The sequence below is a fragment of the Vigna unguiculata genome, chromosome 10, assembly GCF_004118075.2.
Source record: "Vigna unguiculata cultivar IT97K-499-35 chromosome 10, ASM411807v1, whole genome shotgun sequence".
Classification (NCBI taxonomy): domain Eukaryota; kingdom Viridiplantae; phylum Streptophyta; class Magnoliopsida; order Fabales; family Fabaceae; genus Vigna; species Vigna unguiculata.
In genome coordinates, this window is record NC_040288.1 from 1,251,029 (window position 1) to 1,278,632 (window position 27,604).

General features: G+C 30.6%; 3 protein-coding genes across 4 annotated transcripts in view; 2 read left to right on the top strand and 1 right to left on the bottom strand.

The window, feature by feature from the left end:
• Positions 1-1,178: 1,178 nt before the first annotated feature.
• Positions 1,179-3,357, top strand: LOC114166289 (patatin-17-like). The gene is made up of 7 exons (XM_028051002.1): positions 1,179-1,387; positions 1,485-1,669; positions 1,786-1,939; positions 2,017-2,187; positions 2,284-2,526; positions 2,707-2,876; positions 3,002-3,357. The coding sequence occupies exons 1-7, from the start codon at positions 1,208-1,210 to the stop codon at positions 3,147-3,149; spliced, it is 1,251 nt and encodes a 416-aa protein (XP_027906803.1). The 5' UTR covers positions 1,179-1,207; the 3' UTR covers positions 3,150-3,357.
• Positions 3,358-5,864: 2,507 nt separating this feature from the next.
• Positions 5,865-26,742, bottom strand: LOC114166295 (patatin-2-Kuras 4-like). Of its 2 annotated transcripts, none has more exons than XM_028051009.1 (7): positions 26,525-26,742; positions 7,296-7,480; positions 7,039-7,192; positions 6,777-6,923; positions 6,486-6,686; positions 6,229-6,398; positions 5,865-6,135 (listed from the first exon to the last, which is right to left on the bottom strand). In XM_028051009.1, exons 1-7 carry the CDS (start codon positions 26,702-26,704, stop codon positions 5,988-5,990), a joined length of 1,185 nt encoding a protein of 394 aa, XP_027906810.1. In that variant the 5' UTR covers positions 26,705-26,742; the 3' UTR covers positions 5,865-5,987. The 2 variants fall into 2 exon arrangements, with proteins under 2 accessions (XP_027906810.1, XP_027906811.1); XM_028051010.1 differs by lacking the exon at positions 26,525-26,742 and adding an exon at positions 7,580-7,785.
• The window catches only part of LOC114166290 (patatin-17-like), a 37,185-nt gene continuing 24,484 nt past the window's right edge, over positions 14,904-27,604 (top strand). The window contains exons 1-3 of the mRNA XM_028051003.1: positions 14,904-15,115; positions 15,215-15,399; positions 15,512-15,665. Of these exons, the coding sequence (XP_027906804.1) occupies positions 14,936-15,115; positions 15,215-15,399; positions 15,512-15,665 (519 nt within the window). The 5' untranslated portion in view covers positions 14,904-14,935. The remainder of the gene's footprint in view (positions 15,116-15,214; positions 15,400-15,511; positions 15,666-27,604) is intronic.

Here is a 27,604-nt window from a genome sequence, read left to right on the forward strand (position 1 = left end):
ACCACATTTATATAACTGTGGGGTTTTCTATGTTTAGACCACAGTTTTCTACCTGTGGACAAGTTTAGTGTGGCCTAAAGCCAAAAATGTTATAATGTGTGGATGAAAGATATGAGAAGAAGAATGTGGATGAAAAAGATGGAGAGAAAAAATGTTGACGAAGGAGATGTGAATGGATGAAAAAGATGAGTTTAAATGAAGGATCGATATGAATGCAGGTGAAGGAGATGATTGTAGATGGAAAAAAATGAGTATTAAGATAATTATGAACGTGAATAAAGAAGATGAGTGAAATGAAATTTATATAAAAAGTGAGAAAAGACATTTACAAATGAAAAGATTTGTCATTTTTAAATCCGAATCTTAGATTAAAAATAATCTATAGTTTAGATTCATTATTAAAAACTTATATAGATTCATAATATATAATTTAACGTGAAGTTACATATACTAACTCAAATAATATTTAAAACTGATAATGTAATAATTGGGTTAGTGTATATTAAGTTTATTTATTTTAATATTAAAAGAAATTTTAAGAAAATCAATTGTGGGTATCCTTAACAAGCTAAGTTCCACGCTTGTAGCTTGCGTTGATAACACGGATGAACAAGAATTTTAGCTACCATTACCCTTCATGTCTTATTTTATATATATATATATATATATATATATATATATATATATATATATATATATATATATATATATATATATAATATGAAGTTGTTAAGTAAGTAGATCTTTAAATTATACATATTATCATATTATATTTTGTAAGATTGAATGTTACATTGAGTTATTACACTTGGAAGTCATTAAATTAAAAAGAAAAAGAACATTTTTCTTATACTAAACAAATAAGTTTGTACATCATTTTCGGTTCCGTCCTTCATTATTATTATTCTAAAATATAAACAGAACATAAATGCCTAAACAAATAAGAACCTTTTACGCATTCTTCATTAAAATATTCGTAATGTGATGGAGTGGATTTTATTGTATTATCCTGTCCTTTTGGAACCATTTAAAACTCTGCCGCTTATGTAAGCAATGAGCAGCACCATTATCATGCAGAAAATAACATTTGTTTAATCATTCTACATGCATGTATCCTGCATAAAAATTCTATAAATACCCTCTGCATTTCAGCACAAATCACACAATTCTCTCACCTACTTCTCTACTACCTAGAGTGAAGCAATCCATGGCTCATTTTGTTTTCTTTGTTTTGATGTTTGCTGGGCAAGTGATTGGTGGATTGAGTACCCAGAAACTGCCTCCATCTGACAATGGAAACACATTAACTATTCTGAGCATTGATGGTGGTGGTATCAGAGGGATTATTCCAGCAACAGTTCTTGATTACTTAGATCAGGCTCTTAAGGTTCATTCTTATTCTTTATATACTCTGCATATATGTATATATTGAAATGACATGAATGAATGTTTATGTGGTTAACTTGAATATGGTTGAGTTGCAGGCTAGGGATCCAAATGCAGATTTAGCACATTTCTTTGATGTGATAGGGGGAAGTGGCACTGGTGCACTCATAACAGCTTTGTTAGCCACACCAAGCCCTCTTGATCCTACTCGTGCTGCCTTTACTCCTGCACAAATTGTAGACTTCTACAAAAACAATGGTCCTCATGTATTCAATTCATCTAGGTATAATAACAACAGAATTAATATTCTCAGAACATCATCAATATGAACAGTTAACCACATCTCATAATAACATGCTTTCGTTTGGTGTTTGTGATATTGAAACAACCAACATGCAGACCTGGAACCGGTACGCAATTCGACGGGGAGTTTTTACACAACATAACTCGTGAACTGTTTAAGGACACACGACTTAGTCAAACACTGACTAATGTTGTAATCCCAACTTTCGACATCAAGAGACAAAAGCCAGTTATATTCTCAAACTACAAGGTTAGCAGCATATGCATATATTATATTTTTCTTTACTGAATAAAAGAATAATTAATATAAAAGTTTTGGTGATGTAGGTTGAGAACTATACCTACTTCAATGCCTTGATGTCTGATATAAGCATATCGGCTTCAGCAGCACCCTCTCTTCTGCCACCCTACTATTTTGAGAATGATGGTGTTGACTTCAATTTGATTAGTGGTGCGGACTTGAGTATGCTCAGTAATGAACTAGTGAATGGGAATCCGGTAAATTAATTACGCTATTGATTACAAATATGATGAAATTAATTAGATGTAAATTATGATGCATGGATACTTATATATACTTATACTGTTGATCAGACTGGAGCAACAGTGAGTGAAGTACTACGACAAAATAAGTATTCCAAAGTAATTGTTTTGTCTTTGGGAACTGGAACAACAGAAACTCAGCAGATTTTCAATGCTGAAATGGCTGCCACATGGAACAGTTTCACATGGCTCTTTCCTTTGATCATTTTTCTTGATCGTGCAACAACCTCCATGAATGAATACTATCATGGTTCACTCTTCCGAAAACCTACCATTAACTACCTTCGAATTCAGGTATACGTTTCTTTTTATTTAACTGCCGTAATAGGTTTTCATCTTTCTGTGACAAAGAAGACAGAAAATAACAATAGCATTAAATTTATACTAATATATTTCCAACATTTTCTTAAAAATTATTTATTGGTTTGAAATGTTTATCTGTGAATAATTGACTAATCTAGTAATCAATGACAGGAATACGAATTGGATCCTGCTCTCTCCGACATGACTGATGTTACAAAACAAAACATGGACGGTCTTGAAGAGGCAGGGAAAGAACTTTTAGAAGAAAAAGTTAAGAAGATAAATTTGGACAGTTTCTGTGTAGAAGAAGGCGTAGCAACAAATGCTGAGGCTCTTGACAGGTGGAATAACATGAACAATAATCGTTTGATTTACTCAATTATTAGTTTTAGTTAGGTTTCTGTGATTACACATAATATATAATTCTATTTTTGTGGGGAATTAACGTTTTTCTGTTGTTACGAAGGCTTGCTGATATTTTGTATGGTGAAAGACAGCATCGTCTGAAACAAAAATCTTCTGAGAAAGGAGGAAGGCCATTTCTTGAAACTATTAGGGTTCCTTCAGACAAAACTGAAGCTAATTGGGCATTTCAAAAGAACAAAGTTATGTAATGTTATTTGCATGAGTTTGTATTAGTTATCCATGCTTGTTGTACTATCTACAGAATAAGGCTGAAGGCATATATGTGAGTTCTGTGCAACTCTTATAGCCAGCATGAACCATGAATAATATACCAACCATATCTCCCTATTGTAAAAACAAGGTTAACTCTATGTCAGTTCCTCTAATTAAGAAGTTATTACTTTTTGTTTTTCTGTATTCTTAAGAATATAAGACCTTTGTGTGATTATGAATGATGTATTGTGTGTCTCAACAATATTTAGGGTTCTGTGTGAAAAAATAGCGTCATATGGACTTTGTAAGTATATGTGTGAGGGTGTAACCTTGTGTATAGGTTATAATCCTTTAAATTTCCTAATTATAAACCTCAATGGATTAGTTAAGTAGAGGTAGGTATAATGCTATTTTAAAAAGAGTGATTAGGTATGGAGAGACAATTTTTCGCATCTATAGATAGTGATGGTATGGGTATGTAAGATTCACGCACAACATTTTATATTTGTATACAGTTTTCAGTACATGACAAACTCACTTATGTCATTCTTATATCAATTTTATATTTCAATTAATCTGAATTTATCTCTATTCAATTATATCTTGTGAAACACGTGTTTAAGGACATGGAATATGAATATATAATAGTGTAAGGTGTAAATATGATTGCTTTTGTATGACATCATCATTGAAATAACAAAAAAATAATAATAATAACAAAATTCTTTTTCGAACATTTCCACCAATCTAAATGTATCATGTGATTCAATTTCCACAGCTAATATGATTATTAGATTAATATAGATTAAGGGTGACTATGAAGAAAGTTTTTTTAAGAATTTTTCTTCAACTAATTTGATCTATTTACAAGGGATCATGTCATTCCAATTAAAGTGCACAAAAGATGTTTACGAGTTATTCATTAAAATATATAGAAGAAAAGATGAAGTGTATTTGTTTTAGTGTTATCTTTTCTTTTATTTGGAACCATAGAAATTATAAACAATGAAGACAATGAGTCTGACATATGTTTAATCATGGTACTTGATGCATTCCGAAAGAACTGTCCATTAATATTGACAAAATTAAGTGCCAAATTTTAAATGTTTTTTCTGTTATTATTATTTTGGCATATCAATACGCATTTTTTTTAAGTTAATTTACGTAAATAGGTCATTTATTTTGTATTTATGGAAAAGGATTTGTATTTTAAAATATTACGAAAAGGATAAAAACTTTAAAGTATACTTTAGAATTGAAGTCATAAGACGTGTTACGAATTTTATTTTATTTTTTTAGTGAAGTTTTTGTACCAACAATAATTAATGTGTTTTGTTTATGTTAAAATTGGAGTAGTATAATGAGCAATGACTTTAGAAGTTTTCTTTTTTAAATGTGAAATTGTCAATGCATGAAGGCTTAAGTTTGAATTTTATTTTTTATTTCGAACTTCTTGTTAATTTGTTTTTATCATTTATTTAAATCTGTTTCTTTAAAGTAAAATGATTTGTTAATTTTTATTCTATTATATTTTAATGATTTGTTTTTTTATTGTTAATTTATATAAATGAGTCAATTTACATATTGCTTTCATGATTTAAATATAAATACTAAAAGAAAATATTTGATCAATAATTAATCTTAATAACTAAAAGTTATTAGTCACTATAATGAAAAATTTAGATATTAATTTATTATAAAGTAAAAAATTATTAATTATTAAAATAATCACTTGAATAAAAAATTATAATTGGTGATTATTTAAGTCTACTTTTTCAACTTGTATAAATATTTTTTTGTTGTACCTGTTATCGTTATATTTTTTTTTTATTCTTGATGGTGATGGCAGCCGAAAGTTATTATCTGTAAACCTTACACATTTATTCTATATTCTATATTGCATGCATTTATATATGTGTTTCAAGAAGACATGATTTGAATAGAGATATATTAATATAAGAATGACATAACTCGGTTTGTCATCTACTACAAAGACAAATAAAAAACAAGAAAGAAAATATGCATGAATGATACATACTCGTACTATCCTTATCTTTTCTTATTTTAGTATAGCATCTACCTACCTCTGCTTAACCCCTATATTTAGTCACTAAACAATATTCAAAATTATGCGTTTTAACGTTTTGTTAAAAACTAATAATATACATTTTATTAAATATAAAGACCAAAAACATCTTTTAAAGAACTAAGCTATAAACTGAAAATCATAATTTTTTTTTAAATATAACTATCTTACAAAAAGACGCGGAATCCATAATATGAGAGATCTTTGAAGTATTTTAAGTGCATGATTGGCAAGAATGACAACATCATAAACAACTTGATTTTGAAACATAGTATGGTTGCATAAATACTTTGTCGTGATGGTTTATGAGGTTATGTTTGAGAAGATTTTGGCTATTTCATGTTCTTACTGGAGTAAGAAATCCTTAAGACTCCACTTCTAACACCCACTAATCGATCTTCGGTTTGATTTCTCCTTGCTGCTCTCGGTTGCAGTAAGACTTTGGTCCTGGTACGGTTCGGTTACCATGTTTTCGACTTGAACGGACAATATCGTTAATATCGTTAGGAACAATCATTTTACTGTGTTTGTGTTTTTGAGATTTAGTGAGTATATCGAATTCTGATCCATTGAGCATAATATTATTACATTCACGGTTCTTTCAATAAGAGCTGCAGAGAACTCCGATGGAGTGTGAAGGTTTTCTTATACAGAGATGCTTGGTAGCCATAAGAGTTACATATATAGAACTCCCATGCCTTGCTTATTCTGACACAAGAGAGTTAATAACAAAGTGATACAATTGACATTAATTAAAAAGGTTCCTTAGGAGTTTCCCACTTGCTTGAGTTTTGTCAGAAAGAACCCTAGGAGTTTGAATGATTGGTCTTCCTCCCTTTTCCATGGATTTCCGTTTCAGACGACGTTGTCTTTCTTCGTACAAAATATCAGCAATCCTTCGTAAAAAAGTACATAAAAGCATTCCCCTCAAAACTAGCAAAAATTAATAGTTGAGTAAATTGAAAGGTAATAAATTCATTTTTTTTCACCTGTCAAGAGCCTGGGCATTTGTTTCCCCGAGTTTTTCTAGATCGAAAGTATCCAAATTCAACTTTAAAACATTTTCCTGCAACAGTTGTTTTCCGGTCTCTTCAAGGCCGTCCATGTTCGCTTGTGTAACATTAAATGCATTAGAGAAAGCAGGATTCAAGTTGTATTCCTGCCATTGATAAAATGATTCATCAATATATAATCCAATGCTGTAAATAACTCTTGAGAAAAATAAAGGTAGTATTCGAAGGTATACCTCAATTCGAAGGTACGTGTGGCCAAGTTTGAAGCCTTCAAACAGTGAAGCAACGTAGTATTCGGTCATGGATGCAGCAGCACCACCAATGAAATCGATTCCAGAAGTGTTTGACGAATTAACTGTTCCGGTTCCCAAAGATAACACTAAGATTTCGGAATCCTCATTTTGTTGTACCACCTCGCTCACTGTTGCTCGTGTCTGATGAAAATAACGTTGACATTGTTAAACTCGCAACATAATTCGCATGAGATTTTATCATATTTGTAGTGAATAACTAAATTAATTTACCGGATTATTAGCTGCTATACCACCATCAGCCATATTGAACTCAACACCATCATTCTCAAAATAGTAAGGTGGTAGAATAGTGGGTGCAGCTGTACTCGACATCAGTATATCCGACAACAAGCCATTTAAGTGCGGAACATTCTCAAGCTGCATCACCAAAACATTACATTAATTCGTGTTTCGATTTTGATGTATGAAGAAATATATATATATATATATATATATATATATATATATATATATATATGCATATGCTGCTAACCTTGTAGTTTGAGAATATAACCGGCTTTTGTGTTTTGATGTCGAAACTTGTGATCACAACATGGGTCAATGTTTGATTGATTCGTGTATCCTTCAACAGTTCACGAGTTAAGTTAAGTGCAAACTCCCCATCGAACATTGGACCGTTTCCAGGTCTGCATGTTGGTCGTTTCATCATCACAAACACAAAGGAAATCATGTTATTATTAGTTAATATGAATGATGTTCTGAGAATATTCATGCTATATGTTATTATACCTAGATTGATTGAATATGTGAGGATAATTTTGTTTGTAGAAGTCTACAATTTGTGCAGGAGTGAAGGTACCACGATTAGGATCATCAGGGCTTGGGGTGGCTAACATAGTTGTTATTTGTGAACCAGTGCTAGTTCCTCCTATCGCATCAAAGTAATGTGCTAAATCTGCATTTGGATCCTTAGCCTGCAACTCAACAAAATTCAAGTTAACCTCATAAACATTCATTCATTCATGCCATTTCAATACATATGCAGAGTGTGAACAATAAGAATATGAATGAACCTTAAGAGCCTTGTCTAAGTAATCAAGAACTGTTGCTGGAATAATCCCCTTCACACCACCACCATCAATGGTCAGAATAGTTGTTATGCTTCCATGGCTTTGGGAACTGAATCCACCAATCACTTGCCCAGCAAACAGCAAAACAAAGAAAACAAAATGAGCCATTAATTGCTTCACAAGGTAGTATAGAAAGTAGTGAGAGAATTGTGTGATTTGTGCTCAAATGCAGAGGCTATTTATAGAAATGTTTTTGCAGGATACATGCATGTACCATGATTAAACAAATGTTGGACACAGGTTATTTTATGTTATAATAATGGTGCTTCTCATTGCTTACATAAGCTGCAGAGTTTTAAATGCTTCCAAAAGGAAAGGATAATACAAAGAAATCCACGCCACTCTTTTATATATTTTTTAATGAAGAATGCATAAAACGTTTTTCTATCGATCATAAAATAGAAACTCTTTTAAACATTTATGTTCTGTTTATATTTTAGAAATAGGGAAAAATAAAACTGTAAAAATATACAAACTTATCATCAGGTCCATCCTGATCTTAATCAACAGTGAACATATAGATGCTGGCCGTGGAATTGATTCCTTAAAATATTTTGGTTTTAACTTAAATGGATTATTGTTATTATTGTTTTTTGCTCTTTGAAGGGATAAACCATACAAAAGCAATCATATGCCTTAGTGTTAGAACAATGAGTTTTTCTTTATACAAATTCGGAATTTTAAACAATAATTTCTATATTGTTAAAGATTTTATCTTTTTGAAGTTTTTTGGGTTTGTTAGTTTACATTGATATTTGAAGGATTTTAAATTAATTTTAAGTCTATATATACGCATATACATTCTAATTTCTGAATAATGGTTATTTTTCTCCGCTTTTAATTTTTTTATCTTCTTCGCAAGTTCTGTTAATTTTATATTTTATTTTATATAATATTTTCAATACTTGAATCTAAGCTTACCTTCCACACGGTGTGAGAGAACAACTTTTACTTAAGTGCTGGACTCATTAAGGTTGAAAGCAAATAATATGTTGTATGATTTGTTTTTTGAGTAATTGCGATGTAATTATATGTCTTCGAGAAATTCCTTCGATGCTTAATGGTGGAAGGCACCATATTTGGTTGCTCAAGATGAAATATGTTGGTGTCAACCTTCTATTTGTCTCGATCTTTGACTTAAGTCAAATTGTTTAAACCCTCAATTATGGTTGATTTAACTCATCCTTTGTCTCGACTCATCCTTTGTCTCGGGCTGAATTGGCTAAACCTTCAATGTCGAAGGCTGAACTAAGTTGGTTCGAATCGAGTTGACTCGAGAGGAAGGTCTAGTTAGTCGTATTTGGCCAAAGGTTGAGACTAGTCAACCTTGTCCAAAGGTTGAGACTAGTCGACTCTGAGCAAAGGTTGAGACTAGTTGACCCTAATCGAAGGTCGAGAAGAATCCGTCCTAACCAAATTTCAAGACAAGTGACCTTAGCTGAAGATTAAGACGAGTCGACCATCAAAATTAGTTGGATTGCCACAAAGGTCAAAAAGACTTGGCACGAACTGAAGGTTGAGATCAGTCAACCCTGATTGAAGTTTGAGACAAGTTGTTCTAGGCCGAAGGTGGAGACGAGTTCGCATTGATTAGTTGGCACGAGTCAGAGAAGGATAAATCAATCCTGCTTGAAGTTCAAAATGAGTTTGCACAAGCTGAAGGTCGAGTCAATTAAGTCTAGCCAATGGTCAAACTGAGTGGACCCGAGTCACTCAGGTCGAAGGTTGAGTTATGTTGGTCCATGTGAAGACCAAGCACATTCGACCCAAGTTAAAGGGGTGATCCGACTCGACGAAGATCAAATTGAGTCGGTGGGCCAAGGCTTATGACTAGTTAACTCTGGTTGAAGGTTGAAACAAGTTGATCCTAATAAAAGTTCAAGACGAGTCGATCCTAGTTGAAGTTTGAGACGAGTCAACCCTCGTAGAAGCTCATGACGAGTTGGCATGAGACGAAGGTCGAGTCGAGTAGGCCTACGTTGAATATCAAGTTAAGTACACCTTGGTCAAAGGTAGTGCCAAGTCACTTGGGCTCGAAGGAGCCATGTTAGTCTGGGTAGAAGGTTGAGCCGTGTCAACAAAAGTCAAAGAGTTGAACTAAGCTGACTCGGGAGGAAGGTTGAACTAAGTTAGCCTACTTGAAGGTCGAGACCAATAGCTCTGGGCTAAAGGTTGAGACAAGTTGGTCTTGGTCGAAAGTCATGCTAAGTTGAGACGAGTCAAACTTGATTAAAGTTTGAGACAAATTGGCATTAGCCGAAGGTCGAGTCTAGTAGGGTTAGGCCAAAGGTTGACCTATGTAGGCGGGGACCAAAAGTATAGCCAAGTCATTGAGGACGAAGGTCCAACTCAACTAATATGAAGGAAGGATTGAGCTTAGTCAACTCAAGCAAAGGTTGAATTCAATTAGCCAGATAGAAGGTGGAGATGAGTCACTCCAACTCATAAGTAAAAACGAAATGGTTGTTGATTATATACATCCTCTAATCCATCTAATTTATATATATATATATATATATATATATATATATATATATATATATATATATATAAAACTAAATTGAGTTATAAGCTTTCTTCCTAATCTACATGCACGAATCGAGAAATGATCAAATTGAGAATGACCAACCAAAAGAAAACGTACTAGTGAAGAAAGAAAAAGTATAAAAATGCAATTGAAACTTGGTAGAATGTATAAAGTTTAGCACTATATTATTTACTGTAAAGTAGTCTTCAATTTGAAAATAGAAACTAATTTATGATTAACAATAATTAATTAAAACTTTCATAATTAATGGTAGAGATTAATTTAGATAGTAATTCACAAATCAATTATATTTTATTATTATTAATAATAAGATACGAATATTTTTAATATATAAAATTGAATTTAGTCAATATAATAATTAATTATCTTTATCTCTAAATTTGGTTCTTATTTATTGATTTTTTTTGTAGTGAAGAATTTTTCCCATGATAAAGAGTTTCACATTAAACTATAATAACCTATACACATGTTTGTTGAGAATGGTGTTTTATATGATTTTCACAGAGTACAGAAACAAAAATACTTTATAATTTAATTAGAAACGAAATGCAATTTTTTATAAGAACTCAAAAAATAAAAAATATATTTAATGCTTAAAAAACAATGCAACTTCATAAAAGAATAAAATTTTTACAAATACGTGTAACCTACTCTAACACGTTCTAATTGTGGGAGGGAGTTACAAGCTTTTGTATTTAATCCCTCAGAAGATAAGTAGAGGCAGGTTGGGTGCTAATTTAAAAGGTGGGTCAAGTACCCTATTTAGTTCACCAATATATATTTGTATGTCACAAAATGTTAAATTTCTATGCTTCTTTTTAATTCATTATGATTAGTTAGGTCAATCTTATCATGTTGATACTAATTATTTCCATTAAACACAATCTATCTCTACAATTATATGGACTGAATTGTTAATAAATAACATTAGCACATGCATGTAGGGCGAGATAACCACACACACACATTTGTAAATTCATATTTAAAAAAACAAATATGAATATATATATATATATATATATATAAAGATTAAAACGAATAGTTAATGTGCAGAGAAATAAAGTAATTATGTAACAACTCACGTAATCTTTTGTTGATATTTAATATTGTATGTGAGGTATCATTTAGGACTTGGTTTTGTACTTGTAAACCTTGTTAGGTAAATAGAGACAAGTTTTGGCATAAATATATAATAATGATGGCATGAGTATGTATCATTCATGCACAGCATTTTCTAATTTTTTAAATCTTTTTAGTACATGACAAACTCACTTATGTCATTCTTATATTATTTTTATATTTCCATCAATCTAAATTTATCCCTTTTCAATTATGTCTTCATGATTAAACACATGTTTAAGAACGTGGAACATTGAATAGTGTAATATGATTTCTTTTGCATGGCATCACCGTTGAAGGAACAAAACATATAATAATAACAAACTGTTTTTTAAATGTTTCTATCAGTCTAAATTTATAATGTGAATCAGCTTCTAATGCTTATCTCTAATCTATTTTTGCGATTCTAAGTGAAGTGGACAAAACAGGCTTACGCATTCTTCATTAAAATATATAGAAGAAGATGAACGGTACCTTTTTTTTTGTTTTATCTTTTCTTTCATTTGGAACCATATATGTAGAAAGCTCTAGAGATTATTACATGAACCATGAAGAAAATTATGATGCATAAATATTTGAGTCTGATACATTCGTTTAATAATGGTATACTTGCATGTATCCTCGAAAAAAATTATGCGTTAATATTGACAAAATTAGCTGCGGAATTTTAGATGTACTACTAAAAACACTCATATTTTCTATCAATTTTGTTTTAATTTTTTTTAGGAAATACTTATAAAATTTGTTATGAAAAAAACTTCGCAGGAAATTGTTGCTAATTTTTTTACAAAATATTTTGTATAAAACACTTTTCGCAATAAATTTTGTAAGAAATACTTGCAAATTTTATAATTTTGTAGAAAATAATTATCCACAAAGGAATTACTTACCAATTAAAATTCTTAAAAAAATAGTATGAAATTTTTTTTTCTTGAAATTTTTTTAACAAATTTGCAAGAAAATTTCCATGTAATATGAGAATTTTTAGTAGTGATGTATTTCTTGATTATGTTCGTTATTTTTTTTGGGTGCAGAAATGTTGAAGTTTGGTAAAGTTGGAAAGAAAAGATCGTGAGTTTAACTCCCAATAGGGAAGTTGTAGGTTTAGTTAATGATTAAATATGTTTTTATCCCTTAATTTTAATTTTATGTAAAAATTAGAATGAGTCTATATTCGAAATTTTAGATCAATTATATTTTCTAAATTTAGAAATACGTGAATTTAGTCATTTTAACTAAATTTTATTAAATATAGTTGACATTTTAAATGCGTTCCATGATAACATTTAAATTATTTATGTTGAGTATGGGAAGTCTGAATGGTTTATTAAGCCTGGCCAAATTACTTGTTCTATTTTTATAAATACTCATATTATTGTAAACTTGATTTCTCAATCAAAAATATCATCGAGTGTAGCCGTTGTGGAAGTAGGTCATTTTGACCGAATCATGTGAATTCATTGTGCTCTTGTTACTTTACTTTCGTCTTGCAATTGCTCACGTGTGTATGTGTTTGCGATCTCCAACAATTTACACCATTTAATATATTTTAACTTAAATGTCACGTGTCAGTTTATGTTTTTCTTTTTTACTTAATTTTTTTAAAATTTTCTTTATTTTTAATTTTTAATTTTTAAGAACATAAAAAATTTACCACATGTCACGTTGATGTTGTGTCATGCGACAATAACAATGTAACGTGACAGTGGTATTACCACGTGTCATTGTCACGACATATGTCATTATCTCGTCTCAATTTGGTCATTCCATTTTTATTTAGTCTTTTTTTTTAATTTGAACAATTTCGTCCTTTTGAAACAAAATTTAATTTCTATTTATACATTATACAAATATTTTTATTAAAATTAATATTTTTATTATATATTTTTAACAAAATTAATTTTACTTAAAATTATATTTCACATTCAGCTTTATATAAAAAAGTTTCAAATTTTAAATTTGTGTGTTATAACATTGTTTAAAATTATTCTAAATTTTATATTTGAATTTATATGATTGTTATTGTTAAACCAACTCAAACATTTATTTATAAATAACTTAATTTTACACATTTTAAAAATATATAATTATTTGAAATAGAAATTCAAATAAAAAACAATATTAAAATATAATGTAATAAAATATCAATACAAATATAGTTCATTGTAAAATAAAATTTTTAAAAGAGATGAAAAAGTTGATAAATTCATTATATTTCATGAAATTCAATTGATAAACAAGTTTAACATATTTGTAGATTGAAATTAATTTTGAATTTGTTTTCTATTAAAATTATTTTCTATCAACAACTTTTAAAAAATTAAATAAAATTCAATGTAAAATATAAATATAAATATACTTAATCTTGTTAAAAATATTTAATAATAATATCAATTTTAATAAAAAAATTTGCATATCATTTATATGAAAACTAAATTTGGTTTCAAATTGGAGAGAAAAGAAATTGTTTAAATTTGGAAAAGATGGAGACAAAAAAAATACAAGAATTAAATTGAGACAGAAAAAATGACACCTAGGATGATAAACGACATATGACATGATAGTAACACGTAGCTCAGTCTCTACCACATCACATTATCATTCTCATGTGGCACTATATCAGGTTGACATGTAACAAAATTTCATTTTTAAATAATTAAAAGAATCACGAAGTGACATATGACACATCTTTACTGTTGTTAGTATAGTACTAACAGAAAATACTTGGTTGTATAAAATTTTTCCAAATAAGATTATTGTTATCATCTTAAAATCTGAACATTAAAATTAAAATCAATTTAAGATTCACATTTCTTCTTAAGAATGCATACAGATTATAATGATAAATGACCTTTCTTTCTTCAATATTCACAAATATATAACTTAGTATCAACTCATGAGACTCTAACTCAAAAGAATTTAAGAATAAGGTAAGTGTTGACTTAAGATATGTTAGTCCTCTTTATTTTAATATTTAATTTACTTAAATTAGCAAAAATATTATTTATTTTCAATATTTAAGCTTAATTATATTTTAAATCTCTGTTAAATTTGTAAATTTTCAATTAAGTCTTTCATAAATCTTTATAGTGTATTTTGTTAACTTGATGATACGACTGTTAAATGGATGATGTAGTTATTATATTGTTGTGTCACCTACTTAGTTGTCGCCTCTTGTCAATTTATTAATTTATTATTTTAGAATTTTAGAATTTAATAATATAATTTATAATTTATTATTAACATAAATGTATCTTTTTTAAATTATAATATAAAATTATATATATTTTCAAATTTTATTCAAAAAATAAAATCATAGTCTCATACTAAACTAATAAGTTTGTACATCATCGTCGCTTCCCTCCTTCAATAATATTCTAAAATATTAACAGGACATGAACGCTTAAACCAGTTTGTATTAAATAATGGATAGGAACGTTTTACTCATTCTTCATTAATATATATGTATATGTAAGCAATGAGCAGCACCATTATCATGCATAAAATAACATTTGTTCAATCACGGTGCATGCATGCATCCTGCAAAAAAAAAATCTATAAATAACCTTTACATTTCAGCACAAATCACACAACTCTCTCAACTACTTCTCTACTACCTAGTGAAGCAATTAATGGCTCATTTGGTTTTCTTTGTTTTGTTGTTTGCTGGGCAAGTGATTGGTGGGTTCAGTACCCAGAAACTGCCTTCTTCTGACAAAGGAAACGTATTAACCGTTCTGAGCATTGATGGTGGTGGTATCAGAGGGATTATTCCGGCAACAGTTCTTGATCACTTAGATAAGGCTCTTAAGGTTCATTCTTATTCTTCATATACTCTGCATATATGTATTGAAATAACATGAATGAATGAATGTTTATGTGGTTAACTTGAATTTGTTGTTGAGTTGCAGGCTAGGGATCCAAATGCAGATTTAGCACATTTCTTTGATGTGATAGGAGGGAGTGGCACTGGTGCACTCATAACAGCTTTGTTAGCCACACCAAGCCCTCATGATCCTACTCGTGCTGCTTTTACTCCTTCACAAATTGTAGACTTCTACAAACAAAATGGCCCTCATGTATTCAATTCATCTAGGTATAATAACACCATTAATATTCATAGAACATCATCAATATCAACGTTTAGCAGCAACTAATAATAACATGTTTTTCTTTGTGTCTGTTATGATGAAACAACCGACATGCAGACCTGGAAACGGTTCCAGGTTCGATGGGGAGTTTTTACACAACATAACTCGTGAACTGTTGAAGGATACACGACTTAGTCAGACACTGACCAATGTTGTCATCCCAACTTTCGACATCAAGACAAAAAAGCCAGTTATATTCTCAAACTACAAGGTTAGCACCATATGCATATATTATAATTTTCTTTACTGAAGAAAAAATATCAACATAAAAGTTTTGGTGATGTAGGTTGAGAAGTTTCCCTACTTCAATGCCTTGATGTCTGATATAAGCATATCGGCTTCAGCAGCACCCACTCTTCTGCCACCCTACTATTTCAAGAACGATGGTGTTGACTTCAATTTGATTAGTGGTGCGGAGTTGAGTATGCTTAATGAAAATCTAGTGAATGGGAATCCGGTAAATTAATTTACCTATTCATTACATATATGACAAAATTGCATGTAAATTATGATTTATGAATACTTGTATTAATAATATGAAGCTTAATTTGATCAGACAGAAACAACCGTGGATGAAGTAGTACGATACAATAACTATTCCGAAATACTTGTGTTGTCTTTGGGAAGTGGAACATTACCAACTGTGGAGATGTATGATGTTGCCTCGGCTGCCACATGGCCACCTCAGAATTGGACTGTTCCTGGAGGCCTTTTTCTTGATCGTGCAACAACCTCCATGAATGAATACTATCATGGTTCACTCTTCCGAAAACCTACCATTAACTACCTTCGAATTCAGGTATACGTTTCTTTTTCTTTAATGGTCGTAATAGGTTTTCATCTTTCTCTAAAGAAGACAGTGACATAAAATAATTAAACTTCATCAAACTAAACAAATCTTATAATACATACTAATATTTCCAAGAAATTATTTATTGGTTTGAATGGTGAATAATTGACTAATCAAGTAATCAACAATGACAGGAATACAATCTTTTATTTCCTAGCATGACCAATGTTGCAAAACTAAACATGGACGCTCTTCAATTGACTGGGAAAGCGCTTTTAGGAGAAAAAGTTAAGAAGATAAATTTGGGCACTTTCGCTATTGAAGAAGGCGTGAAAACAAATGCTGAGGCACTTGACAGGTAGACAAAAATGAACAATAATCTTTTATTTTACTCTATCAGTCATTTTAGTTAGGGTTATACATCAATTTTAATAGCTAAAACCTATTGAGGCCTCGTTTATGCTTCATTTTTAGGTTCAGATATATATAATATCTAATTCTATTTTTTGGGGAATATTTTGTTATGAAGCATTGCTGATATTTTGCATGGAGAAAGACAGCATCGTCTGAAACAAAAATCCATGGAAAAAGGAGGAAGACCATTTCTTGAAACTATTAGGGTTCCTTCAGACAAAACTGAAGAAAATTGGGCATTTCAAAAGAACAAAGTTATGTAATGTCATTTGTATGAGTTGTTTGTACTATCTACAGAATAAGGTTGAAGCCATATATGTGAGTTCTATGCAACTCTTGCAGCCAGCAAGAACCATGAATAAGATTCCAAGTATCTCCCTATTGTAAAAACAAGGTTAACTTATATCAGTTGTAATTAAGAAATTATTGCTTTTTTTTTTCCTTGTCAGTTCTACTTTAGATTTTTTTTTAATTTAAAGTTTAAATTATTCTCAAAAGAATATATTAGAAATGATGTCTGAAATTAAACAAAACTATTCTTATACCTAACATAAATATCTTCAATTAAACATATTAATACCATTGCCAACATACCAATGAATTAAACTTCAAAAAAGAAAAATTAACAAAATCGGATTTCGAAATTCGATGGATTCCCTTAAACAAAATTCGAAATAACAATTCAAATAAACAGTTTTAGAAATCTGTGCAATGAAATCAGTGAAATCAGTCAAATAAAGGAATGGGTGAAGAAGAAATGAAGAAGGAAATGATGAGGGGGCTTCTCCTGGACCCTCAATAATCTCTCCTGTACCTCCAAAACCTATTTTATTTTCATGTTTGCCTTTGGTTAAAAAAAAAGTTACTCTCTCTTTTCTCTCTTTCACCGCACTGCACCTCCAAATACTCCTGCACCCCTCACACCCCTCAGCACACTGCACCCCCAAAACCCCTGCACCCGCACCCCAATAAAGCAGATTCCATCCCTGCACGCACCTACACCCTTGGAATCTTTGACCTAATTTCTTTTATCTCACAAAGCCTCCACGCCTCCACACCTCCACACACTCTCCATCCTCATTCTCCCTTTTCTCCCTGATCTCCCACAAAGCATTCTCCCCACGCCATCCTTTTCTCCTCCACACGCAGTATCCTTTTCTCCATACACCATTCTTCTCCCCAGCGTCGGCAACCGCCTTTCATCCTTTCCCGTGGCTTCTCCATTTTTTACAGGTAAGTAATACTGGTTTTTTAATATTAGACAGCATGTGTATATTTTTATTTTAATGCATGTGTATATTTTTATTTTAATTGATTTTATATGTAGCTTTGTCTTAAACCTGCTTTGGAAATGTGGGTTGTGTTGATGAGTGGTGTGCGTTTGAGAGGAAGGGTTGTGGTGTTTTTTTTTTTTTTAAGGAAACGGATTGTGGAATCCGTTTCCCCATTTTTATTTTTTTACAAAACGGATTGTGGAATCCATTTTTTTTTTGAAAACGGATTGTGGAATCCGTTTCCCGTTTTAATTTTTTTTTTTACAAAACGGATTGTGGGATCCGTTTCTTTTTCTTTTTTTTAGGAAACGGATTGTGAAATCCGTTTCCCCTTTTTTTTTTAAAACGGATTGTGGAATCCGTTTCTTTTTTTTAAAAAAAAAAATGGATTGTGGAATCCGTTTCTTTTTTTTAAAAAAAAACGGATTGGGGAATCCGTTTCTTTATTTTTTTTTGAAACGGATTGTGTAATTCGTTTCACGTTTTAAATTTTTTTTTTACAAAATCCATTTCTGTTTTATTTTTTGGAAACTTAGGTGAAACGGATTGTGGAAGTCGTTTCCCATACTGCTGAAACGGAACCTGGAATCCGTTTTTGCTGTGTTTTTTGGTTTTCCCATGAAATGTGAAATCCGTGTGTTTTTTGGTTTTCCCATGAAATGTGAAATCCGTTTTTGCATCTGATTTACTTCTTGAATGCGTTTAATGTTTTTTATTTAAATTCGTTTCATGTAATTAATTGTGATCCGTCTTCAATTTGTGAAATTGAACCCACTTAGAGTGTTTTTACGAGGAAAAAAAAAGGAAAGATGATGTGAAATTGAACCTGCACTTACTGCATTTAGAGTGTTTTTACGAGGAAAAAAAAAGGAAAGATGAGGGCGAGTATTTATTATTTATTAATTTGTATTTTATTTTATTACAGATATGGTTAGGACACGAGGAAATATATCTAGACGTGGTTCAAATGATGCACCCGAGAGTTCCAGACAGGGTGGTGTACGAAAGAGACCGACAGCATCAGCTCGTAGAAGGGGTCAGCATGAGGCTAATATTATTCAGGATGATATTGTTGAGAATGAGGTTTCTGACATTCCTCAGGAGGACGAGCACGAGATTGATAACGATGGTGGAGGATTTCCTGGTGGTCCGTATGATACATCTTTATTGACCCGGTACCAGGATCATGTTGCATGCATGATATGGGATGGTCAGGTCAGTAAGAAGTTTTTATATAGGTTTAATTTTGTTGTTCTTAAGTATTTTTATTCTTTTTTGTTTTTTTTTTGTTAGGATCGAGCTGTGAAGTGGTCTCCCATATTAAAAAAGTGAAGAAATTAGGACGTCCTCACCCTTCTGTTGCACCTTTTGTGTTAGCTTCTAGATTATCGCCTTTGTGCGACATTTTATATGAATATATTGATCTTAGGTTAGTATTGGGTTTCGTGGAGAGATGGCATCCTGAGACTAATACTTTTCATCTACCCATTGGGGAGATGACCATCACTTTGAATGACGTATGGTCACTTCTCCATCTTTCCATCAGTGGAAACTTTTGCTTGACTGAAAATCTAGAATATGAAGATTCTGTTGAGATTTTGACGATACTTCTTGGTGTTGACCGGGCCATGGCTTGTGTGGAGCTGAATCAAAGTCGGGGTGCACAGGTCCGACTTAGCTGGTTGAGAGAGTTGTATAACAATTGTTATGAAAACGAACTATGAGAGTTTGCTGCACGTGCATATCTTTTGCACCTTGTAGGATGCACGATATTTGCTAACAAAAGGGCCACCTTGAATAAGGTCGAAGAAGCCTTATTGGTAAGGGCTATCTAATTCTTTGATACCCGATCCAAATTGAGTTTGGGTTGAAATACAACTTACTAACAAAAGATACTTTTTCCTGCACCTCTTTGTTTTTCTTTCTGCACTCCCATAAAAGTTTTACTTTCCAAACTACCTCATTAAAAATATAATAAAATTCCTTACACCTCCTTACTATTTAATGATTTCAAAAAGTTTTTCATGTTTTTTTTTCTTCTACTCAATAGTCTTAATACTCTTTTTCACCAATTTGTGGTGGATGTATTATTTGAATTATTAAAATGCAGGAGGAGATAACTTAAAAAATGTTAAGAAGCATGGGGAACAATTTCAGAAATAGGCTTCCGAAGGAGCTGCTAACACAAACGTCCCAGCATTATATTTGATGATACCAGCTAACTCCGAAGGATACTTTTGAAATTAATAGATTGATAGAACTAGTAAATTGATTTAATATTATTTTGTTTCAGGCATTTGTATTTAATTAAATACATTAAAAAAAAGAAAACTAATAATTTTTACTATATTATATTTAATATGAAAGTAAATATTTTAAAATAACTATTAATTATATATATATATATATATATATATATTAAATAGTTTTTTACTATTTTAAACCTTTAATTGGTGTTAAATGATAATAAAATATGATATATTTTTTGGATAGTTTTTATTATCAAAATATGATTAAATATATACAAATGAAAGTAATTTTGTGATAGTTATTAACTGCTAGAATGTTTTCTTACTTTCAAACAATAATACCAGCATTTAAACTTTTGTTGCCACAAACGATTTTTCACATAGTTTTCACGACTATTTAAATGGTTAGAAATTTTATTTATGATGACTTTTAATTATTAAAATCTATAATTTTAACATTTCATAAATATAGTACTTTTTTGTTATAATAATTGGTATTAAAGTCAGTTTTTAGAGTATGTGGAGTTTAATTTTAGTTTAACATTGTCTGTACAAATGTATTATTTTCTATGTTTTCTATATAAGCAATTCATAACAAAATTAAATATTTTCAAATGAGAATAAAAGTAGAGGTGTAAATTTGGTCCATGATTCATATAGGTTAGTCCTAGCTTATTCTTTAATAAGGCCTCATTTAAGGGTGTCTCCAAATGAAGGGTAAAAAAAAACTCAGCCCCCTCTTAAGTGGATTAGGACTAGAGTCAATTGAGACAGATCAGCCCGTGTCCATGGTCGAGACGGTTCATCTTGTGCCCATAATTGAGATGCGTCGGTCGTGCCCACAACTAAGGCGGTTTGTTCTGGACCAACAAATGATACTTTTCAATCGGGACAAACTATCAAGACGGTTTGACCCGTGCTCAAGATTGAGACTGGCCGGCCCGTTCCAATGACTGATAACCAACATAGGCCAGCCCGGGTCAAAGGTCGAGACTACCAACCTAAATCGACGATCGGGACAAACCGGTTCGAACTGAAAGTTAAGACGGACAAACTTGTAGTAGAAGTCTGGTCGGATCGATTATCAAGATGGATAGGTCAGGACAAAATATTACTTAATAATATATTTAAAAATAATATGTTTTTTATGTTTTAAAAAAAGTTCATGAACTAATCTTGACTCGATCGTCAAGATGGATAAATCAAAACTAGTTATCGAGACATGACTTAATAATATATTTAAAAAATATGTTTTTTTTATATTTAGAAAGAAAACCTGTGAAGTAATCTTGATCCACATAACTTCTGAACTTTTTTACTATGCAAACTTTTGTAATTGGGATCTTTTTTATCCTGAACATTTTGACCCCAAATCGCATAGACCAAGGACTAAGTCACATTGACGGTTGTAGTCATAAGTACATAAATACAAATTATATCTCAAACTTCTATCATTTATTTTATTTTATTTTTCATCTATTTTTATTGTTTTGCTCGAAGAATCACTCAAAGTAGGCACATGCTAAGCACACGTAATCTCATGCATCACAACATCAATTATATTTGTTTACAGACAATGTATAATTAATCAACATCTTTCCTTATTTATGAGTATAGTATCTACCTACCTCTGCTGAACACCTATATTTAGTAAACAGTATTTAAAATTATGCGTTTTAACGTTTTGTTAAAAATTAATATTATTAAATATAAAGACAAAACACATCTTTTAAAGAACTAAGCTGAAAATCATTATTTTCTTAAAATATAGCACAAAAGACGCGGCATCCATAATGACAGATCGCTGAAGGAATCAGGGAAGTTTGTAACTTCATGCACATATATTATCTAAGAAAATGTGAAGAGAGCGGCTAAATCAAATTTAAAAAATAAATTTTTTTGTATAAATTTTTTTTTCAAGTTTTTCTTTTATATAAAATTATTTATTAAATTATCATAATTAATTTTATTTAATCGTTCTTAAAATAATAAAATTAATTAATTTAATATTTTTTTGAGAAATTGTTTATCGTAAATAAATTTTTATTATTTTTAATTTTGAATTTTTCTTTTGATGGAATCAACTAATAGTGGAATTGCTATTATTTTATAAGTTATATATACATTTAGAAAAAATAACTTATTCTTTTTATATTATTAATAATATAAATTGTTTTATTATTTTTCATACTTATAATTTTTCTTAAGATATTCAATTCTGAAAGTAAATCAAATCCATCAATATTCAACAAGTTATTATGTTTTAAAAAAATTTCAAGGTTTAAGCATTTTTTTTTCTTAAAAATGTACAATTTAGTGACGGTAAATTTTTAACACTAAATAAAAATCAAAAATATTTTCATATATTTTAAATTATTCAAATCTACTTTGAATTGTGATACCCAAAAACAAAACCAAGTAAAAGAAACACATTTTTAATACTATACAAATTCAAAACAGAATAATAACAAACACAAATAAGAAGAAAAAACCTACTAATTAGAAATGAGAATGAAAAAATTGATACACACAAACAAGATGAGATTCAAGGAATGTAATATATTAAAATCCTAAAGAAATGACTCTTAAAAAAGAAAAAAATAAAGAGAAGCAAGAGAAAGTCAGACAGATAAGAAAATAAAACCTAGATTATTTATAGAAGAATAAAAATAACTAATTATTCTCTTTCTCTATTTTTCATAAACAAAATTATAATTCACTAAATAAATATTTTAACTCGTTAATTATCATTTTTAATACCAACAAAAATTAACATACATAATATATCTATATTAGTAATTTAATAGTTTTTTAGGATTATTTTCTTAAAAGTAATTTTATAATTAATTTAATAAAGTTATTTTAGTAATATCAATGTTGAGATTTTTTCCTTAAATATAATACTATAATTAATTTAAAAGAGAAATATTAATAATAAAAAGATTAAATTAGTATTTTACTTGTTTTATCTTTGAATAGTTCTTGAACGTAAATAATTTTTATGATGAATAGAACATAGAATAGAAAAAATTATGTGTTACATAATACACATTTCTTTTTGGACATTACTCATCTTAGGTACAACTTTTCGGTCAGATTATTTGGCTGAAAAATAGGTAAAATGGGTAGTAAAATATTCCATTGTGAATCTTAGCCTTATAATGGAAGAACAACGATAAAATCAATATATAAATATATATTATTATTTGTTACTATTATTTTATTTGTATTCTATTATGTTTGAGTTGTTGAAAAATGTCCGTTAGCCACATATGGCATTAAATAGATGTAATTGCTGAATTAAGTAGTGGTATTCTCAAGATATACATATAACATTGTTGTCATTAATCAATAACACATTTTAACAAATAATTTTAAAGTTGACCAATCTTTTCCTATAAACGTTTTCTTCTATGTAAGTATGCGATGCCAAAAAAAGCATAGAGGAACAAAATGTCATAAATTGAAATTCTCCCAGGATTAATGTTAAAAAAAGGCTTAAAATCAATTTTGAGCAACCACATGTTAGATTGTGGCTTCAACTGGAAGTTTTTTCGACTACAATATAAAGATAAATATTTTCTTACTTTATCATTATTTTTGGTTTTGCCACTAACATTCATCACGATGTTGAAGATGTTATAGAAATTTTTTTCTATATGTATGACATCGAGATTATGTCTTAGCAAGTTATATTTTCAGTATGGAAGATTCCAAAATATGCTTCTTTCGGTCCAATTATGTCACTCTCCATACCCATCTATCCTTGTCACACCATTTTCAATCACTTTTAAATAATCTTTGACTCTTCTCCAAACTTGTGATGGGGTCAACTGAGGAGGTGGCGTAAGAGCACTATATAAAGATACAAACCCATAAATCCATTGTTTTAAGATTTTGGATTGAGAGTGATGTTAATGCTTTATGTAGTTAGACTCAGGTCTCATTGGTGTTTGTTCTTCCCAATGAAACTATTGGATAATCTTTGACTCTTCTCCAAATTTGTGATGGGGTCAACCGAGGAGGTGGCGTAAAAGCACTATATAAAGATATAGACCCATAAATCTATTGTCTTAAGATTTTAACTTGAAAGTGATGTTAATGTTTTATGTGGTTAGACTCAGGTCTCATTGATGTTTGTTCTTCCCAATGAAACTCTCTTTGTAAACCTAACATTATCTACACACATGTATGATCCTCCCTATGAGAGGATCATTTATAAGAACCAGTGTAAATAAAGTGTAACATAGGTAAGTTCTTAATGGTAATTGAGTGAGCGATTACTTGTAATAGCATAATATATTACTTGTTATACATATTGGAGAAAATAAGCTCACTGTCATAAATATACTAAATTGTCATTTATCATAACTGAGAAGGTGATTTATGAGAGTGAAATGTGTTTATCTTTAGAAGATAAGAAAAAAAAAAAGGCAATAACTTGTTAATTCGAACTGACATATAGAGTTAGGGAGATGGTAGGTATATTATTCATGGTTCTTGCTGGCTGTAAGAGTTGCACAGAACTCACATATGTGCTTTCAACCTTATTCGGTAGATAGTACAATAAGCATAGATAACTAATACAAAGTCATATAAAAGACATTACATAACTTTGTTCTTTTGAAATGCTTCAGTTTTGTCCGAAGGAACCCTAAGAGTTTCAGCAAATGGTCTTCCTCCTTTTTCCATAGATTTCTGTTTCAGACGATGGTGTCTTTCTCTATACAAAATATCAGCAAGCCTTCATAACAACATAAAAACATTCCCCAAAAAATTATAATTAGATGTTATATAAAGCTGAACCCAAAAATGTAGCATAAATTGATGTATAACCAGGGAAACTTAACTAAAATTAATAATTGAGTAAATTAAAAGAATTTTGTTAATTTTTTTTTTCACCTGTCAAGGGCCCGAGCATTTGTTATTTTCCCCTTTTCTATATCGAAAGTGTCCAAATTTATCTCCTTAACTTTTTCACCTAAAAGTTTTTTCCCAGTCCATTCAAGCCATTCCATGTTTTCTTTTCTAACATCAGTCATGCTAGAGTGCAAAAGATCCAAGCTGTATTCCTGTCATTCATTACTCGATTAGTTAATTATTCACACAGATAAATAATTCAAACCAATAAATAATTTCATTTCTTGTTTATTACAGAAAGATGAAAACCTATGACGAGCACTAAATAAAAAGAAATATATATACCTGAATTCGAAGGTAGTTAAAGGTAGGTTTTTGGGCGAGTGAACCTTATAGTATTCTGCCATGGCGGTAGATGCACGATCGAGAAAAATAAGCAAAGGAACAGTCCAATTCTGAGGTGTCCATGTGGCAGCCTTTTCAACATCATAAATCTCCCTAGTTTGTGGTGTTCCAGTTCCCAAAGACAATACAAGTATTTTGGAATACTTATTGTATCGTAGTATTTCAGCCATTGCTGCTCCTGTCTGATGAAATTAAACCTCGTATTATTAAACTTGATACAATGTATGGTATAAGTATCCATGGAACTTAATTGTAATGAATAGGTAAATTAGTTTACCGGATTCCCATCAACTAGACTATCTTCAAACATACTCAAGTCTGCACCACTAATCATATTGAACTCAACACCATCATTCTTAAAATAGTAAGGTGGCAGAAGAGTGGGTGCTGCTGAAGCCGATATGCATATATCCGACAACAAGGCATTGAAGTAGGGATACTTCTCAACCTGCATCAACAAAACTTTTATATTAATTTTTTTTTTGTCAGTGAATATAAAAATAATATATATGCATATGGTGCTAACCTTGTAGGTTGAGAATATGACTGGCTTTTGTGTCTTGATGTCGAAAGTTGGGATGACAACATTGGTGAGTGTTTGACTAAGTCGTGTATCGTTCAACACTGCACGAGTTATGTTATGTAAATACTCCCCATCGTACTTGGGACCGTCTCCAGGTCTGCATGTTGGTTGTTTCATCTTCACAAACACAGAGGAAAGCACATGTTATTATTAGTTGCTGTTAAATGTTAATATTGATGATGTTCTCAGAAAATCAATGCTATTATATTATACCTAGATGAATTGAATACATGAGGACCATTTTGTTTGTAGAAGTCTACAATTTGTGCAGGAGTAAAGGCACCACGATTAGGATCATCATGGCTTGGGGTGGCTAACATAGCTGTTATGAGTGCACCAGTGCCACTCCCTCCTATCACATCAAAGTAATGTGCTAAATCTGCATTTGGATCCTTACCCTGCAACTCAACCAAATTCAAGTTAACCACATAAACATTCATCCATTCATGCCATTTCAATACATATATGCAGAGTATATAAAGAATAAGAATGAACCTTAAGAGCCTTATCTAAGTGATCAAGAACTTTTGCTGGAATAATCCCTCTGATTCCACCACCATCAATGCTCAGAATAGTTAATGTGTTTCCACTGTCAGATTGTGGCAGTTTCTGGGTACTGAATCCACCAATCACTTGCCCAGCAAACAACAAAACAAAGAAAACAAAATGAGCCATTAATTGCTTCACAAGGTAGTATAGAAGTAGTGAGAGAATTGTGTGATTTGTTCTCAAATGCAGAGGCTATTTATAGAAATGTTTTTGCAGGATACATGCATGTACCATGATTAAACAAATGTTGGCACATGTTATATAATGGTGCTGCTCATCAAGCTGCAGAGTTTTAAATCCAGTCCACTCTATTATATATATTTTAATGAAGAATTCGTAAAACGTGTTGTCTCCATTATTTAATACAAGCTGGTCTAAGCATTCATGTTCTGTTTATATTTTAGAATAACGTTGAAGGAGGGAACCGCTACAAACTTATCTGGTTTAGTATAACAAAAATGATCTTTTTCTAATTTAATCACTTCAAGTAAAAACTCAAATTTAACGGTTAAATTTTACATAATATAATACGATAGTAGGCAGGAGGAGCAATATAAAGATTTAGTTATTCAACAACTTGATAATATGTGCATATATAAACTGAGTATGGAGAGTAACTATTTAAAATTCTTGTTCATCATCTCCCCATAGTGAAAGCAATGTAGACAACAACTCTCTGGTGTGAAAACGTGTCTGGTTAAAACTTTTGCACATCCTTAATGTCTTCTATAGTTTTGTGGATGACACTTAGCAAACATCCAACATGTTTTAGTTATTAAACACTATATTTATGAGCTTTGAGATTGCTTTAGATCTAACTTAATTTTCACAAAAAGCAAAATTGAGTGATGCGTGTCAGATTCAAATTATTTTTTATGCATCATAGTTGCCTTCATTGTTTATAATCTCTACAGCTTTCTATACATGTTTCTGTCCACTTGTAAATAGATGAAATTAATTGAGGAGAAATTCTTTAAAAAACCATCTTTATAGTCAACCTTAATCTATATTAATCATATTAGCTTT